This window comes from Tinamus guttatus, unplaced genomic scaffold, assembly GCF_059628265.1.
Source record: "Tinamus guttatus ecotype Peru unplaced genomic scaffold, ASM5962826v1 Tinamus_guttatus_pri_ptg000169l, whole genome shotgun sequence".
NCBI classification, from domain to species: domain Eukaryota; kingdom Metazoa; phylum Chordata; class Aves; order Tinamiformes; family Tinamidae; genus Tinamus; species Tinamus guttatus.
In genome coordinates this window covers 3,017,285-3,034,379 of record NW_028288703.1, presented here as the reverse complement: position 1 = coordinate 3,034,379, position 17,095 = coordinate 3,017,285, and the positions used below count along the sequence as shown (strand labels likewise).

General features: G+C 34.9%; 2 protein-coding genes across 2 annotated transcripts in view; one reads left to right on the top strand and one right to left on the bottom strand.

Annotated features, from left to right (window-relative positions):
• Nucleotides 1-17,095, bottom strand: part of CENPP (centromere protein P) — a 114,901-nt gene that overhangs the window by 84,816 nt on the left and 12,990 nt on the right. The gene's annotated exons all lie outside the window — the stretch shown is intronic.
• On the top strand, nt 7,075-15,455 carry OGN (osteoglycin). The gene is made up of 6 exons (XM_010212281.2): nt 7,075-7,461; nt 12,310-12,394; nt 13,002-13,160; nt 13,747-13,949; nt 14,495-14,590; nt 15,054-15,455. Exons 1-6 carry the CDS (start codon nt 7,297-7,299, stop codon nt 15,222-15,224), a joined length of 879 nt encoding a protein of 292 aa, XP_010210583.1. The 5' UTR covers nt 7,075-7,296; the 3' UTR covers nt 15,225-15,455.

Below are 17,095 nucleotides of genomic sequence, written 5' to 3'. Positions count from 1 at the left end.
CAAATGAGGGACCCTGAACGATCACCATTACTCAGGAGCAAGATTCAGGAGGTAGATGACATGATTCCATGAAAACAGGGGCTGAATATGCTGTGTGAGCAACCACTAATGCCCTAGAGCAGAAGGCTGAGAGGAGACTGAGAAGGGCAAGTGCTCACGAAGCTCAGGTAAGAATGCAGGGCTGTTGCATTCTTGTTGCAACAGCTGTTGCAAAAAAAACTGAATTCATCTCAACACGAAGGGGTCCAGAGGGTGGTCTTTAGTGCAAGGATCAATGTGTGTAGATCAAGAAGCTGTGTAAACGTTTTTCCTCGAGTTCATCAAAAGTGTGCACACAGCTCCTTGAGTAAGCATAGGGGAAATTTTGTACATATGTCATAAAAAGAAAAGGATAAGAGAAAGACAATAGGTGTACCAGAGATAAGGAAAGGCTTTTAGATTAGCCACACACAGTAGTTCAGAAAAGAAATGGCAAAGGTCTACAAAATTTTAACTTGCACGGACAGTGTGGGTAGGGGTCAACTGCTCACTGCCTTCTCCAGAAAAAGAACAAAGAGGCATCAAAAGAAACTAATATAGGAAAGGAAGAAACCAAGCAGAGATGATTTTTCAACCAATGTGTAGTAAGCCCTTGAAACTGCTTGCCTGAGTGGATGCTGCAGCAATTTTACATATAGGTTCAATGGAAGGATAAATTAGTAAACATATTTCTTTGAAGAGATTCAAAGACAGGCGGTGACTAGACAAATCACATAGTGTAAGAACAGCTGAGCTGAAAATAGCTATAGGTTGGAAAAATATTTGGAGAAGTGAGATGAGGAGTTATCATGACTGCTCGTCCTATTCTCATCTTGCCAAGCACATGCTTTTGGCCTCTGTTGGCTATTCATTATTGCATGTGAATCTTTGCTTTGAACTGCCCATCCACTCTTACATTCATTCTGTCTTTTACTGTACTAACAAGCTTCTCCTACTAGTCTATGTTTATTGTCTCGAAACATTTGAGGGCTTTTTTTTTTTTTTTAAGCACCAGCAGGTATGTTTAAATACCAGGACACAGTCTTCATGAAGTTTGGAAATAGCATGTCTACAACGCTCCACATTGCAGCTTTTCCTAACAGACAAGCAGCCCAGGCATGCCAGTGTGAAGCTCTGTGTAAGCCAGTTTACGTAACTACATAACCATATAGATTCTGGTATCAAAACACATTTGCTTGGTGTTTCTTCTAGTATTTATTTTCAGAGTATGAAACACAAAAAAAACCAAAAACGAAACATGTATCAAAATGCTACTTATTTTAATCAGGAACAATTCCACCCAGCAAGTACCAAATATTTTAATGAGCTTATTTATAGCAGAGAGTGAATATAGAATAAAACCTGATCTGGCTCACAGCACTGCGTGTCCGGTAGCAATTAGGGTAGGCCAATAGAAGTGATTCAGTGGAGCAAACAGTTGTGAGGCCAGGATAGACACTCTCTAGGGTCTTGGAGAGAAAGAAGGATCATTTACTTGAGCAGTCTTATCCTGTGAACTACACTAGCAGCTGCAGTACATCAGGTAACCCCCTGGAGTACAGCTGGTTTTGTTACATCCCAAAAGAAACAAGTCCATATGCTTTAAAGTGCTCTGCGATATGGAGCACAGTGCAGAAAGGAGGGGCTTATCAGCAGATTCACTTCAAAAAAGCACTCCTGATCCTAATTAAAACACTAACAGAAAGCGATCCAAAACACAGCAACTGAGAAACAAAGTTGGGGTTGCACATTCAGCTTTGGTCTAGTTATTGTACGAACTGTGCTGGCCAAGCCTTGCCTGAGTAAGTGAGGATGTCCCGAACCTTCTTCAACTCTAAGTGTTATCATCACTAGTCATATTGGTGAGGGTCTGTCAGAGTGCTGTAGAACACTGATACCTATGTAAACCTAGAGGAGGAAAATACCTCAGAGATGCCTGAAAAAAGCTTCAAATGTGATTCAACTTAGCTCACAAAAATAAAGCTCTCAAAATTACAAACAAAACTGACAAACTCAGATTTCCCCCTACTTCCCAAAACTATACCACAAGAGACAACGCTAAAAATCAAAATAAAGAGAAGAATAATCAAATTTTATCCCAACTGTCTCCAGGCCTTCCTTTAGCTTCAAATCAGTGGCATTTTGCATTTTTTTGTTCGTTGTTTTTTAATACTTTAAGGTTTAGCTTTTCTGACTTTTACTTATATATTTTGATAAGATACATGGAGTAGGCAAGAAACTCCTTTATAGTCAACAGATGTTTTATATTTCCACTTTTCTGATTTCCTTTAAAATATTCTCATTCCATTGTTATAATATGAATCAATTTCCTTCATTGTTTCCTAACTTGATCATTGCAAGCAATAAACATAGGCATTTCCTATCTGAAAAATAGGAAAGGAGAACATAATATTTTAATAGAAAAAAATATACCCCAGAAGAGATTTGAAACATTAAGCAATTGTTTTCCATTACTACTATGAATATAAACTTTTCAGCTATAGACCAAGCCACGTATACGCTATTGTATGTTATGAGCTCTACACATATACACATAGTAAATTTTGCACTCCCCTACTGGGGCTTCAGCAAATGGCAGAGCAGCATATGCACCACACATAGGCAACAGTGAAAGCACATTGCTGTAGCATTGGGGAGACAAAAATAAACAAGAAGTCTCAATTCATCAGAATGCATTAAGGGTGAAGCAGAAGAGAGCTGCATTTTAGAAGAAGAAAATGGAGAATGAGTCAGAATAGCTAAGTTACTTATTGTAGGAAGAAGAGGGAACAAAAAAAAAGAAAGAAAAGGCATTGAGTTCAATTTCAATATCATTTTATGCCTGTTTTCAATAACATTAAATGCGTGTTTCATTCTTCGCAGATTTCATGTCTTCACTCTGAATAAATATCTACCTGTTACTCTTCGAAACCTTTTTTTTTTTTCCTACTGGTCCTTACATTCACTATTTTGTATAAGTGATTCCCAGTGTCCTTGAGGCTTGAGGAAGCTAAGCAATAATTCATACTGCCTTCTTCTGAGAACACTTAAAAAGCCAACAGAAAAACAGAAACTACAAGACATGCCAGTAATGTCCTTTAGAGACTATGATACAAGATGAAAGCCAAAGTCTTTAAGCAGCTGCAAAAATACACCTTGGTTGCCTAAATATAGAACCACCCTGAGCACTGTAAAGAAAAACAAAAACCGTCAGCTTCAGTTTAATTTCAGACAGAGGACCCTGACAATAACCTTATGGAACTCTCTCTACTGCTCTCTCCTAGTCATCTGTATTACTAACTTACCTACTTTATTATTAATTTACCCAAACTGGCCCAAAATCAAGATCCTTTTCGTGTGGTTTTTTCCCCTCCCCCATGCCCTCTTCCTAGTCTTCTGCCTCCCATCACACAAGCCTGAGCCCCACTCCTGAGCAGAGCTCCCAGGGAACTTCCAGAGCGTTCTGGAAAAGCCATTTGCAACCAAAAATCCCACAAAGAGGAAGGGCTGCCCCTCCGGTTACAACCTCCTTGGCTCATTCAGCTCCACACTGTGCCTTCAAGGTATTGCCTCACACAGACAACCACCATCATCCAGCCCTCAGTTTCATTTTCAAATGCATTACAGCATTTTAAAAATCAATGTTAAATTAAGTATATAAAAAAAATCTTCTATCTCCTAAGTACAATACTCTTAAGAATTAAGTACTAAACATGCTCTGCTATGGAGCTAAATAACACGCTAGAAACTGCAAGAACTTGTTTTGGCTGAAACACGTGGAAAATAAAGACAGCTGCCCTCCCAATTAAACTGAGGTCATTTTATCTGGCAACTCATCCTGGATGAACTGCTCATGGTAACTTCTACAGCATTCCCCTGCACGATTTCGTTTTTAAGGAAAACTGTCTTTTAATATGCAACCCTGCTCCTTTAAATTTCTTATGTTTCCTTAAGTTTAAGATCCTTAAGTTTTCAGAGAGTAGAATCCAGAAAGTGAGTGTTCCTTGTTGGAGTGTCTTGGATTCCCTCTACTAGAATTGAGACCATGTTATACTTCATTTAGGCCTTCAGCTACATTTCACATCTGTATAAAAGTGTATGGAAATTAATATTACTCTGATTTAAACCAGAATTTTTTTTTAATGCTGTTAGTAAAATAGTCATTTTAAACAATATTTCAGATACATATGTTTTTTGGGAAAAAAATCAATCTTTGAAATGAGATACTGAAACCTCTCAAAAAAGAGATGCACCTGACAAATCAGAAAGCCTCCCTTCAATATTTTTGAACCTAATTTATCATTCTTATATGTAAACGTTCACGAGTTTCTCGCATGCACTTAGATCACAGAATCACAGAATGCTCAAGGTTGGAAGGGACCTCTAGAGATCATCTAGTCCAACCCCCCTGCACACGCAGGGTCACCTAGAGCACGTGGCACAGGACTGCGTCCAAGCGGGTTTGGAAGATAACAACAGTGAGTAGGTGGTGAGTACATGCAGTGTTTTTGTGCTAAGAATGCCACTCAAGTCTTACAAACCTGCTGAACACAGACATTTGAAAACATTTTCTGCAAAAAAACACACAGAAGTTTTCTAACATTACAGATCCTCTTCTTGAGATCAGAGTAAGAACTTCCTTGCACTAAAGCTTCCCAGATTTTCAAAAGCTCATTTAAGTAGTAATCATACCTAATTTTTAAAAACTGTTGGATATTATGGGGGGTGTGAGAATAAAGCATTCCGAGGATATTCCATATATCTGTCAAGGCTTTACCACTTAAAAATAAACTTATATCATATTTTGATATTTTTTACCTTAAAGGATTTACACTTTGATTGCATTCAAAAATAAGAATTTTTATTTTCCAGAGCAAAATGAAATCTTAACCTGGATATTTGGGAGAGGGGTTTGGGAGGCGATCCAGTGGAAGACAAAGAAAGCAAAGCTGCTGTCTTTAATCCTGAAACATGCATGAACTGGTGAGAGTGAGTTGATTTACTCCGATATTTTTGCCTGATGATGCAAAATCATCTTTTCTATCAAAACCAGTGCTTCGTACTGAGAGTTCCCAGGCCCTGCAATTGAAAACACCTTAATATACTAACCACAAAACTGGAATTCAAGTTTCAGCTTGTTATTGTTCCAGCAGAACAGCAAGGGGTATGATTCAGAATCCAGTTTCCAGTATTATGGTTCTCTTACCTTTACATTTCAGATATATGCTCCAAGAAAATCATTATTGTGGAGCGTGCTGTAAACTGCAACTATGACATAGTTTAATTTGCCTATGAAGTGAATTAAAAGCATTGTGAAAAAACCCTACTCAGTTCAGAATTTGGTAAGTTGTTATAAATTGGAAAAGAAATAAGAGAGCAAATGGCTTATTGGCAACTCTAATTTACAGATTTATTTACTACAGACATCCAGTTTCCAAAAGAGACAGAACTTACAAGAAAATATAACTCAGTAGGTCCACTGTTTATCCTCAACATTATTCTGACTGGCAGTGCTGTCTAAGAAAAAAAACCCCCAAAACTGTGGAAATGAAGGAAATATAGTTCTGAATATATCTCCAAAACTGTTTAATTGCTACACTGTTTTTAAAAGACTCAAAAAAATCTACTTTGTAAACTTTGAAGCTGGTCATCTGGCTCCCATTTATACTAACTGCCAAAAATAAATAGCAAGAAATAAGATGGGGGAGGAAGAAATGCATTAGAAATCTAGAAAACTGCTAATAGTTCTAAAGTTCAGATGAAAATTCTAAGCCTGGACATTGTTTATGAAGCTGTCTATACTATTGGCACACAGTTTTACTCAAAACATTTATTCTGAAAATAATCTTTCAATAAATTGACTAGCAAGACATGTAATAAAGTATTAAAACACAAATTACTTGTCTGAAATTATTAATCAAAAAACAGTGTTTTGTTTTTTGTTCAGTGTTCAGACTTGATTTGCCTTTCATACTTACTTGAATCTTCTCTAAACATATACAACTTGCAATGAAACATTTTATTACTCATAAAAATGTGACTAATATAGTATACGTATGTTTTGGCTCTACCTCTGTCTCAGGCAGAAAGCAGCTGCTTTGTCTTTTAGCTAAACCAATGCACAAAATGGATAACACATGCCTTGTTATAGACCTCTATTTTGCAGAATTAATATTTAATTTACACAAAGAGCTTTAGCAATTATAAGAAAAAAAATCATCATTTAGTATAAAGTTACTATTTTAATGGTAGCAAGTAATACTACAAGTGGGATGTTCAAGACACATTTACCATTTATAAATGTTATTCCAAGTACAACCCCCTGCTCCAGGATATTACCTCTTACCCTAGGGAAAGAATGCTGGCAAAGCATTTTCTACCCCATGGAAAGCACTTTTAAAGTCTGTCAATCTTTGAAATAGCATTCATTTCAACAACTTGGATGCAATCCATAACTTTACTCTTTCATCAAACCAATCTGGGTTAACATGTAGATAAGAATATCTGTTTCAGGGCAATCACAGAAGGACTTTGAATCTGCAAAAACGGTAGGTAGACTTTTTTTTCCCCTAAAAATATGCTGAATAAAGCTTAAATAAAAAATAATTACAGTAAAAAAGGAAAAAAAGTGTGGTATAAAAGACTTATTTGAAAAAGTATTTCAATATTTTTAGATTATCATTGTAGCTTTCTTAAAAAAGTGTATAGCCTGTAAAGTTTTCTCCATAAGGAAAGGAAAAGGTATAGGTTTTTTTTCTGTTGTTTATTTTCAAATCTAAAGATAATACAATGAGACAGATTGTTGTTATAGAATAGTTAGATCTGAAAGTCATTATTCTGACAAAATGAAAAAAATGCATTTGAACTTCTGCTGTTTTAATTAGTTCAACAACTCACATGTCAAGTAGTTCAAACAATGGTTTAACCAAAACCTTTTCTTGCTCTTATTAGAAATAATATGCTCAGAAACAAGAAAATACAAGTAAGATAGTATTTTTCTTGTTAATTGGAAACGACTGTTTATAATTTCCCTGTTTCTCTTCATATTAAGAACAGTTCATATAATACTAAAGTCTAATTAAAGGATACCAAGAGTTAAAAGTTGTTCCATGTTCCTTATGCGTTAGAAACCCCTGCCAACTAGTCCTCTAGGCTTTAAATATTGTTTTGACGGATTGCATTTTCATTTCCAGTCACAAAGAAAGTATTCTCCATAGTCAACACTCTAGCAGTTCTTCAACAGCTCAGTGAAAGCCAGATACGTTGTTCTCTGCTAAAATGAAGACTTTGCAGCCTTTTTTTCTGTTTGTGTTTGTATCTTTGGTGAAGTCAGCACCACCTCTACAGCAAGAATCCCTCAAGTTTTATGAGTATGATACAGACACTGCTCTAGGAAGCCCGATCGAACAAGATTATGAAACGAAAATCAAGGATATAAAAAAGGTATTTATCTTATCGATTTTATATTTTTATATTTTTAATTGCTAAGCATTATATGGGAGAATTGTGACATGCATGTAGGCAACTTTAATGGAAAAGCTTTGTAATGGCAAAACATACAGGGATTTCAAATGTGAGAGGTATTCAAATTAAAGCCACAAAAATACTACCCTTGCTAAGGTCTGTAGAAAAAAAAAAAAAAAAAAAAAAAAAAAAAAACACACACACAAAAGAGAGCAGCACAAGACTAAAGAATCATTGTTACCTGTGCTGTATGCATGTGCCTGGTATTCTAAGATTGTCTAGAAGGGTATGTTCTATCATAGTAGCTGAATAGTTTGACTAATGTTGTATTAATGCAGTAAGTGAGGATAAGTTTTTTTTTTTTTTTCTTTTTCCCAGTATACTTTTTTTTTCTTTTTTGATATGAAAGCGGTATTTGAAACAGTATTTTTATCATAAATAGGAGGTCATCATAAACTACAGCAATTCTTATGAGTTATGAGTTTAGCAGTCTCGAACTTCTGTGGAATATCCAGTGTTGCTGTAGTCACCTATATAATATTAACGCTTTAAGAGCCCTAGAGGCAGTAATGCCTCATAGCACTCACCAGCACCCCCAGGTGGTCACTTCTCAGCGTTTCTGCTGTGTTCCTCGTGTACATGACAATGCTTAAATATTTAATGCTTAAATAGAGGATACAAATACAGAAAAGTAGCCTCAGCTGAAAGGGACAGTTAAAAATGTTATATCGCTGTTTGGGCTGCCTCTAAAGGGATGCTAGAGACACACAGCACATCAACAGAACTATGCAGCTTTCATTAGGCAGTCAGAAGAAAAGGCAAAAATGATGGTCTCAAAGCTAGTTGCCAAGAAAAATACTATATAACCAAACAGAATGGTAACAGCCAAGCAGTGAACATCAAGCTTTTTTTGTTAATATTAATTGTGCTTATTACAATGGAGTAGTCTGATAAACATGAAAAAAAGAGAGCAAAGATTATTAGTATGGGCAATGAACTGCAGCATGCTTATAGAAAAATCACATTCTAGATATAGGCTATCTTTAATATTTTCTCAGTGTTACTATATATAATTATGAATTTCCAGAGTTAACTAAAAATCATATTAATAATATTAAATCTGCAGCGTATTTCTAGATATTGACATCTGTCACAGTGATGAAGTAATATGTTATTTCATAAACCTATGAAAAAAGACCATTTAAACTACTTTTAACAGGTGGCTACCACTTACAACTGCATAGTTAAAAAAAATACTGCATGCATTAACAAGTTAGACACCACATTAAACCACATTCATCACTAAAATTGTTCTAATAAGAATATACTATTATTTTAGGAAAAAGAAGAAAAAGGCATACCTAAAGGAAATGATGCCAACAGATGTGTCACAGACTAATCAAAGTCTGTACTGGCAGTGCTGTAAACTAGAGGTTTTTTGGAGGCCAACAGTTCTGCTTAGGATAATTCTAAGAACGCAATCAGTTGTTATTTCTATCAGGTTTGTTCTCCAAGACATGCTTTCATTGCAAAATACTAAATTAGTTCCTTATGTGCAACAAATACTAGTGCCAGCGCTCCCAGATTAAAACGTGGGATGTTCAAAGAATCTTCAAAACTCTGTCGTACAGATATTAGCTTCTAGAATATTTCAGGCCTCTGAAATACATGCCAATGGTTTTCTCAAGCATGCCCAAAGGTCTGGATCTTGCATGACCAGTATAACTGCTTAGTGTGGATTTGAACCAAATTTAAACCAGCAATGGGATTTTCTGCAAAAATATTGAAACAATTACATTTGCATTAGTGACAAACAAAAAGTGAACTTTACTATTAAAAGAAAGGTTGCCCAAGTAAAATGCATTACAATAGCATTTAAAATCATGACTTCCACAGAATTTTTAAAATATATGTTAATTTTCACAAAAGAACTTTTTCATAAGTGAGCATACGAATCTGCTTTTGTGATAGTGACGAAAGGCCTGAATTTATAACTGAATGGACACAGAACTATACTACTTTTCAGTGTCTGTTAGTACTATGTACTTTTTCCGTTTGTGTCATTTAGCCCAACGTACATTCACAAATGTGCAAGGTCATTCATTCATTCTAATGCAAGACTGCAGTTGGAAACATAATTTCCAAAGGTACGTCTTAAAACATGTTTTAAGTCTCACAGCCTACTAGAAAGATGCTTTGTCACTATCACTGTTATCTCAAAAAATGTTAACCAGGCTTGGGAGAGAAAATTCAATTGTTTCCTTTGTTTTTATGGATACAAGGTTTCCCCAACTCCTAAAAGTCGTAAGGAGAGGCTTTGCCTCTAATCTAGAATTAGGAAGGTAGGGTCAGTAAACAATATTAACATATTGATAGGTAAAGTCATGATCAATAAATCAAACTAGATATTAGCTCAAATCAGGATTAATTCTTCTCACTGAATAAAACTTTCAGCATTATAGACCTTTGTGTTTTAGAAGTATTTTAGATAGATTAAAAATTTGTATGCAAAAATAGTATCAAGCTCACCCATGGGGAATTCATGTCTCTAGAGTACAAGAGGGAGTCCAATATATAGGAAAGTCAGCATTATTTTAGTGCATTGCCTACGTAAGCAAGCCATACCTTTTCCACATTTATAATCCAAACTATTTTCTGCATCGATATTCTATGATTAGGAATTTTTATAGCAGACCAGGAAATACTTCCAAAATATTAAGTATTGGGGAAGGAGGGAAAACATATTGTTTCACTTTGTGCACTTGACAGTATTCTTCAAATAATTCATCCCACTGTTTTGTTGACACATTTGTTGTTTCTTGCAGAAATTACTTCCACACTGTATTCCGCAGAGAACTTGCAAGCACACTTTGCCTTGTGTCATGCCTCAAGTAGGATACTGTACTAGAAAACTCATCCTGGTGCAGATACTACTATGATGAGCAAAAATGCTTTTCATAGAAGGATATTAAAAATCCACAGAAGGATATTAAAAATGCATTTGTCCAATTAGAACAGAACCTACATAGAAATTCCTATAATAGGAAATTGTGTGCCATTACATTGAAATTCCAAGGTAAAGGGGTAAAGGTCTACATATACATAAAAGGTCTTGCAGACACAGCTGTATAGGAGGAAAAAAAAAAAGATACAAAAAGAAATAATGCTTATGTGTTAGGTACTAACAATGGATACAAATGGATTTTTTTCTTTTTAATAGTAAAGCTAGTTTTCCCACAGCAAAGGGACGTTCTATGAGCCAAATGACCAAGTCACTTTGGCAATGCAGTCAGCTTGGTTCCTGGACTGCACCAAGATTAACTACTCTGAGGCTGGTCTTTCTCAAAGCACAAAATTGTATTAACCTATAAAATTTGATGCTTATTTGATTCTTCCCCTCTGACTGTTCGAGTCCAGCTTCTCTACACAAAACACTACAAAAATTCTTAACCTGCATAGAAGTTTAATTCCACATCTGCTAAACTGTCTCCAGTGCTCTGACTTGCTTCAAAAAAATCTTACTGGATTGAACCAATTCACCCCAAGCATTACATAAAAATACTCAAAAAAGAGGCATAGCCTGAATAGATAGATGTAGGGAGGAGCCAAGTGAAGGATGATTCATAGGCCAAAAAACGGTCAGAGACAGCTGTCCAAAATATTTGTTTCTCAGGCTTCATTTCAAGCTTGAGGATTTTATATGGCTGAATACAAAAGTTTTCACAGTAAAATACATGCAATAACTTCACTAAAAAAAAAAAGTATCAAAATTATATTGATAGCGTTACTTTAACATTATTCTGGCAGATGAACTGTATCATACCTGCCTGAATGAGAAAATAAAGAAACCAGCTCACTTGTGCACAATCAGAATCTATTTGGAAGCTCTCCCTCCCTGTGGTCACTGTACTCCTGCCAGGACCCTAATCTTTAAACACAGACTGGGGGGGGGGGGGGGAGAGGGGGCGGGGAGGAAACAACAACAAAATAAAAAACCCACTTTGCACAATGTACTTTTCTACTTCCCCGTGTGTTTTCAATAGACAGGCAGACCAGAAAGGACCATGTCTGTTTCCTACAACTATTCCCCGTCAAAGGGGGCAGCAGCTGAGACTAGCCAAGTACAATTGTCAACCAAAACAAAAATGCCTAATACATGCAAATCATAGTATGACTCACTGTGTGTATGAGTCTAAAATTCCTGTTGTATTCAATGAAAAGTTAACTGCTGTTTCCCGCATCACTCCATTCGCAGCCCAAGTTTTAAAATGGACTTAGTTGCAGTTCAACCCGAAAACACATTACTACCTTTTCACCAGTATCTGAAAAGAAGAGATCTGAAAACCCAAGTTTTCGTGCTCTTGAAAATATATGTAGAATATCTCAGTAGAGAATTTTAAACAACTTTAAGTGAAAACAAATGTTATTTTACTAAGATTATTTTGGTAAAGCAAAACACACACAGCCTATATCCATAGGAATTATTATTTGCCAATAATATTATGAAAGTAAACTCTTCAAATTTTGCATAATGTAATCTCTTTTCAGAGTCTCAGTCTTTGTAAACACTTACAGCTTACATATTTCTTCTCCACATAGCTGTAGTTTTTTTTTTTAGACTAAAAAAAGGTTGCAGCAATATCTTCCCAAGGTGAAGAATCCATGTACAGAAAAAAATAAACATCACAGAAGTCATTCAGTGTATAAAAGACTTCTTTTTCTCTAAAAATTGTCTTAAAAAGGAAGGATATACAATATTTATTTTTTTTAAAAGGTGTGCTATTTAAGACTTCTTTTTTTTAAAATAATATTTGCTCTCACACAAAGGATGGATTGAGTGTTTCTCCTAACAGCACCCTAAGACTGCAAAGGGATGACAGCGAACGCAATGTACAACCAACAAAGGATACAAGTAAGTTAACAGCTACTAGTATTATAATATCCACATTCTTCAAAAGAAGTTTTTACATAAAGCAATAAATATTAATGCTATAGCAAGATACTAATATTAATCTTTTTGTTTATGAACATCTTTAATATCCTCTTTGGAAAGCTCTCTAAAACTCTGCCTTTGATAGAGCAAATTGAAAGAGGATCTTCAGGTAAATTCTGAATACAAAAAGTACAGTTCATAAGAATACTTATAAATTTACCCAGTCATGCTTGTAAAGCTGTTCATCAGTGAGAGATGTACCCAAGTTAAATAAGCTAGGCAGGACAAGCAAGAAAAGGAAACAAGCCAATAAGGTCCACAAGTTGACCAAGTCACGAAGAAAGGCACATTTAAATTCCTCACACAGTTTTCCCAAACATTATATAAAGATCTCGCTCATGGCTGTCATAACTGACATCTGATGATCAGGGAAGCTAATATTTATGTAGTTTTCACATTTTTTCTTTTTGCTAACAGCATACAAAAAACACACAGATGATTCAGCAAGACCAGTGAAATTATGTTTTGCATATTAAGGCTTATGACGTGAATATCTTTAAATTATCTACTTATAATTTGCTTTCAGATTTACCTACTTGTCTGCTCTGTGTGTGTTTAAGTGGATCAGTGTACTGTGAAGAAATAGATATTGAAGCTGTGCCTCCACTGCCAAAGGAAACTGCATATCTTTATGCACGATTTAACAAAATAAAAAGGATAGCAGTCTCAGATTTTGCTGACATTAGTAAGTAAATACTGAGATTTTAATTTGTACTTAAGTGATAATTCAGCTGAAGTTTTTTATCTCTTAATAATGTGACAAGAACACCAAAATAAGATGCATGTTATACTGCTGGACTCTATTAACTTTATTATCTATTTAATTTAGAATTCATATGTAGAAGAGGAACCACAAGGGTAACATGAAAACCTACTTTGGCCAATGTATCTTATTTTCCCACCAAATCAGAGAAAGTACAGATCACTCAGTATGAAGTTTAATTCTGTATCACAGCCAGCCATGTATTAAAAGTCCTTCAAACACTAAAGGAATCTTTCCCAGTTGTCTTATTCTACAAGAACTTCTATCAACGACTTAAATTGTTTTGTCTCTAAAAAACAGGGAAAGTCCAGCATATCTTCCTGATTTTTAAAACCTTTTAGACTATGAACAAACCCAAATGTGGATTTTCACAATATTGCCATTTGCAAATCAAAATAGGATGGTTCATCCATTATTGTAATATTACAACTAATTTATACCCAACCATGCACATTTCACATGTGATGCTGTTATAAATTCAACACTTTTTATTTTGTTTTGTGCGAAGCTACCTTGAGAAGAATTGACTTTAGTGGAAATCAGATTGAAGAAATAGAGGATGGAGCCTTTTCAAAGCTTCTCTTACTGGAAGAGCTTTCTCTTGCTGAAAATCGACTTGTAAAACTCCCCGTTCTTCCTCCCAAGCTAACAACATTTAATGCAAACCAAAACAGAATCAAGAGCAGAGGAATCAAAGCAAATGCCTTCAAGGTAAGTAAAAGACAATAGATTTTAAAACCCAAGAAATAGACTACCATGTAGCTTTACAGTTTTGGCTTAGTTTTATTTTGAAGGCACTTCAGAATACCAGCTCTTAACGAGCTCACTCTCTCTCATACATAGTTCATCTCAAAAATTACTTCATCTTTGAAATATAATCTTACCTACTTTTCTTTTTCACACAAAGAAATATTGGATTCAGAATTGATAGCTCAAATACAGTTCTGAGGATTGCTTAAACACTAATAAACTAGGATATGGCTGTAAAAGTAGTCTTAAATTTTATAGCTCATGTGCTAATACTTTCCAAATCATAGAAGGCTGTTCTAGAAGTTTCTTCGTATAACATAATTCAGCATTCTCAGCAAAAGAACAACAGAATGCTTTTTGCCAGAAGAAATAAAAATGTTCAGGGGCATTCAATCATCATACATGATCAGAAGAAAATACTGACATCTTATCACAGACCCATAAGTATTAACTCAACCTCTAGTTAGCAATATAATCATTAATAATCTTTCTCTTCTTTCTACCAGAGGCTGACAAATTTGGCCTACCTCTACTTAGGACATAATGCACTGGAATCTGTTCCCCTTAACTTACCCGAGAGCCTGCGTATTCTGCATCTTCAGGTACTGTGTTACAAAGAGCCTCAACAGTAATATATTTCAAAGTAGTTGTGCAATTGTGCTGCTGTTACCTAATACTCAGCCAAATAAAACGTTTCATCTCTTATGTGTATTGCAAATTCAGCATTCAACCTGAACTTCTTGATATACAGGAGAAAAAAGTAGTTAAGACTTAAAATAAGTTTCTTTTACTGTCAGAAGTTGTTTGTTAGCTAGATGCTGTGCCAGAATTTCTCGTTGGTTTCTGTAGATGAGGACTAGTAGTAGTATAAGCAATAATCCTTTATAATGAGCACAAACAATCCCAAACCATTTATCTGCTCACAGATTGGGTAATACCTGATTCCTGTATATGTCTGTAAAACATACACAAGTCAAATCTCAATGACAACAATGTGAAATTACAAAGAATAAAATGAAAGCTTGAAAATTTTTCAATGAATAATCAAACTGTTTTGTTTTGCAGTACAACAATATCACTACAATCAATGACGACACATTCTGCAAATCTAACAATACGCGTTACATCCGCACAAGTATGGATGAGATAAGAATGGAAGGAAATCCAATCCTCTTGGCAAAGCATGTTAATGCTTTTTCCTGCCTGAGAACACTGCCTGTAGGATCCTATTATTAGCTACTGCCTATGTAATTATGATTTTTATTTTTGTTTACATGTTTATATCCTCTCCCCTGCTACTGCTGTTTCTCTGCATACCTAGAACCTTTTACTATGTTAAACTGTATTCTGCTCTGAAATAACAAACAGCCATTCTTACCAGTTACAATGACACCTGTGTTTTCAGAATCTTTTCCATTAATGACAATGCAAAAATATATGTAAACACACACCATCTCAATTTTTATTTCACCACAATCTTTATATATAAAGTCATGCAATCACTACATTTTGCTTTCAGAAAACTTCAAAGATTTTGTGGGGGGGGGGGGGCAAGTTATAAACAAAAAAGACATCTGACATGCAACAAAACATTTACTTGTTCTGAAATGAAGCTTATAGATGAGCTTCAAAAGTATAATGAATAAAGTTACATGGGAAATAAAATTATGTTTAGAAACAGAACTTTTCAAAGATGTTTCAAAGTATGCCTTAAATGAGCAAAAGCAGTTTACAGACTTAGGGTACTAAGCAACATAGGAAGCAGAGTTTTAAGCATTTTCCTTTAAATGCACACCCTCATTTGCTGTCAGGTAGGCAGGAGTATATTGAATATATGCATATATTAAAAATAAGCATATATTCATATATATTTGTGTATTCATATGCATACACACACACTTGTTCATTCCTCTCCTGTACATTCTTCAGCTCTACTCATAGGAATCATTCTTTCAGTTCATTCTTCAGCTCCCCACTTTAACCTAGCAGCAAAGGGACAGTATAGTCTGTCTCTGAGTACCTTTGCTGTAACACGATAGAGCCTAAACATCAGTTCACTGCTTTATCTTAATAACGAAAAGTGACAGAATATAATTAACAACAAAGCTGAATTATTCTACTTGTTAATGAATTATAAAGATTTCAGCCAGAGCTCTGTTGCAAAGAAACAGAAATGTTTTTTCATACAAAAGATGCTGTTTCTAACGACAAATATATATTTCTGCTGAATTTAATTTTCAGTTTCTTCCTCCAAACACCAAGTACAGGCTTAAAGTTCTCCAGATAAATAAATGCCAAAAATGTGCTAATTGTTATTACCAGATCGACTTCATACTATCTATGAAACTACTATGGATTTCTAATTTGTAGGAGTAGTTAAGCATCAAATGCATGATAATATATCATCATACACCTAGAATACTAATTTTATAAGATATGGTATATTAATTATTTTTATCTTCTTTAGTTATGCCTTGATTTCTTTGTACTAGTACTATGAAGAACTATTAGCAAGTGCACATTTAATTCTAAGCGTACCGATGCGCTGTCATTAGGCATGTTGAGATACAAGCTTTCTAAGCGACCATATGAATTCTGGGTTCATCTTTTTGAAAGAGGATAGTTACAAAAATCAAGAAAAAATATGTTGCCCCAAACCCATAACTTTATTAATATATTACAGTAATTCCTGATATTTCCCTTTTTTAAATTGCTTGATATAATAAGAAATCCCAATGTTGTATGGAATCTTTATGGATTGGATAACAAATCCTAGTTCTACAGTGAGAATTTGATTTTCATTTTCTCATTTAAAGTCATGACACCAATGTTTCCAGTTTGATAATCACAAGATAAAATACAGCCCCAAAGAATGTAAAATATGCTCCAACTTTGAACGAAACATCCTACTGGAAAAACAACCACCCTCAACTGCACTCCAATTCATCTATGTCTATTTGCAGAAATGCCTAAGATGGAGCAAAAACAACTAAAAGTTTAAGTGTAATAACATTACTTAAGCAGTGGTCTCTGATCTTATTCTCCCCTCAAATAGTTTACTAAATAAAAATATTTTCAAAATTAATGAAATTAGTAAATATCATAAG

Bases quoted from the DNA above. Each gene is read 5' to 3' on its own strand.
- OGN (XM_010212281.2), top strand. From the start codon at position 7,297: ATGAAGACTTTGCAGCCTTTTTTTCTGTTTGTGTTTGTATCTTTGGTG. The intron at 7,462-12,309 runs GTATTTATCTTA...TCTCACACAAAG, and splicing joins AAATCAAGGATATAAAAAAG to GATGGATTGAGTGTTTCTCC. The intron at 12,395-13,001 runs GTAAGTTAACAG...ATTTGCTTTCAG, and splicing joins ACAACCAACAAAGGATACAA to ATTTACCTACTTGTCTGCTC.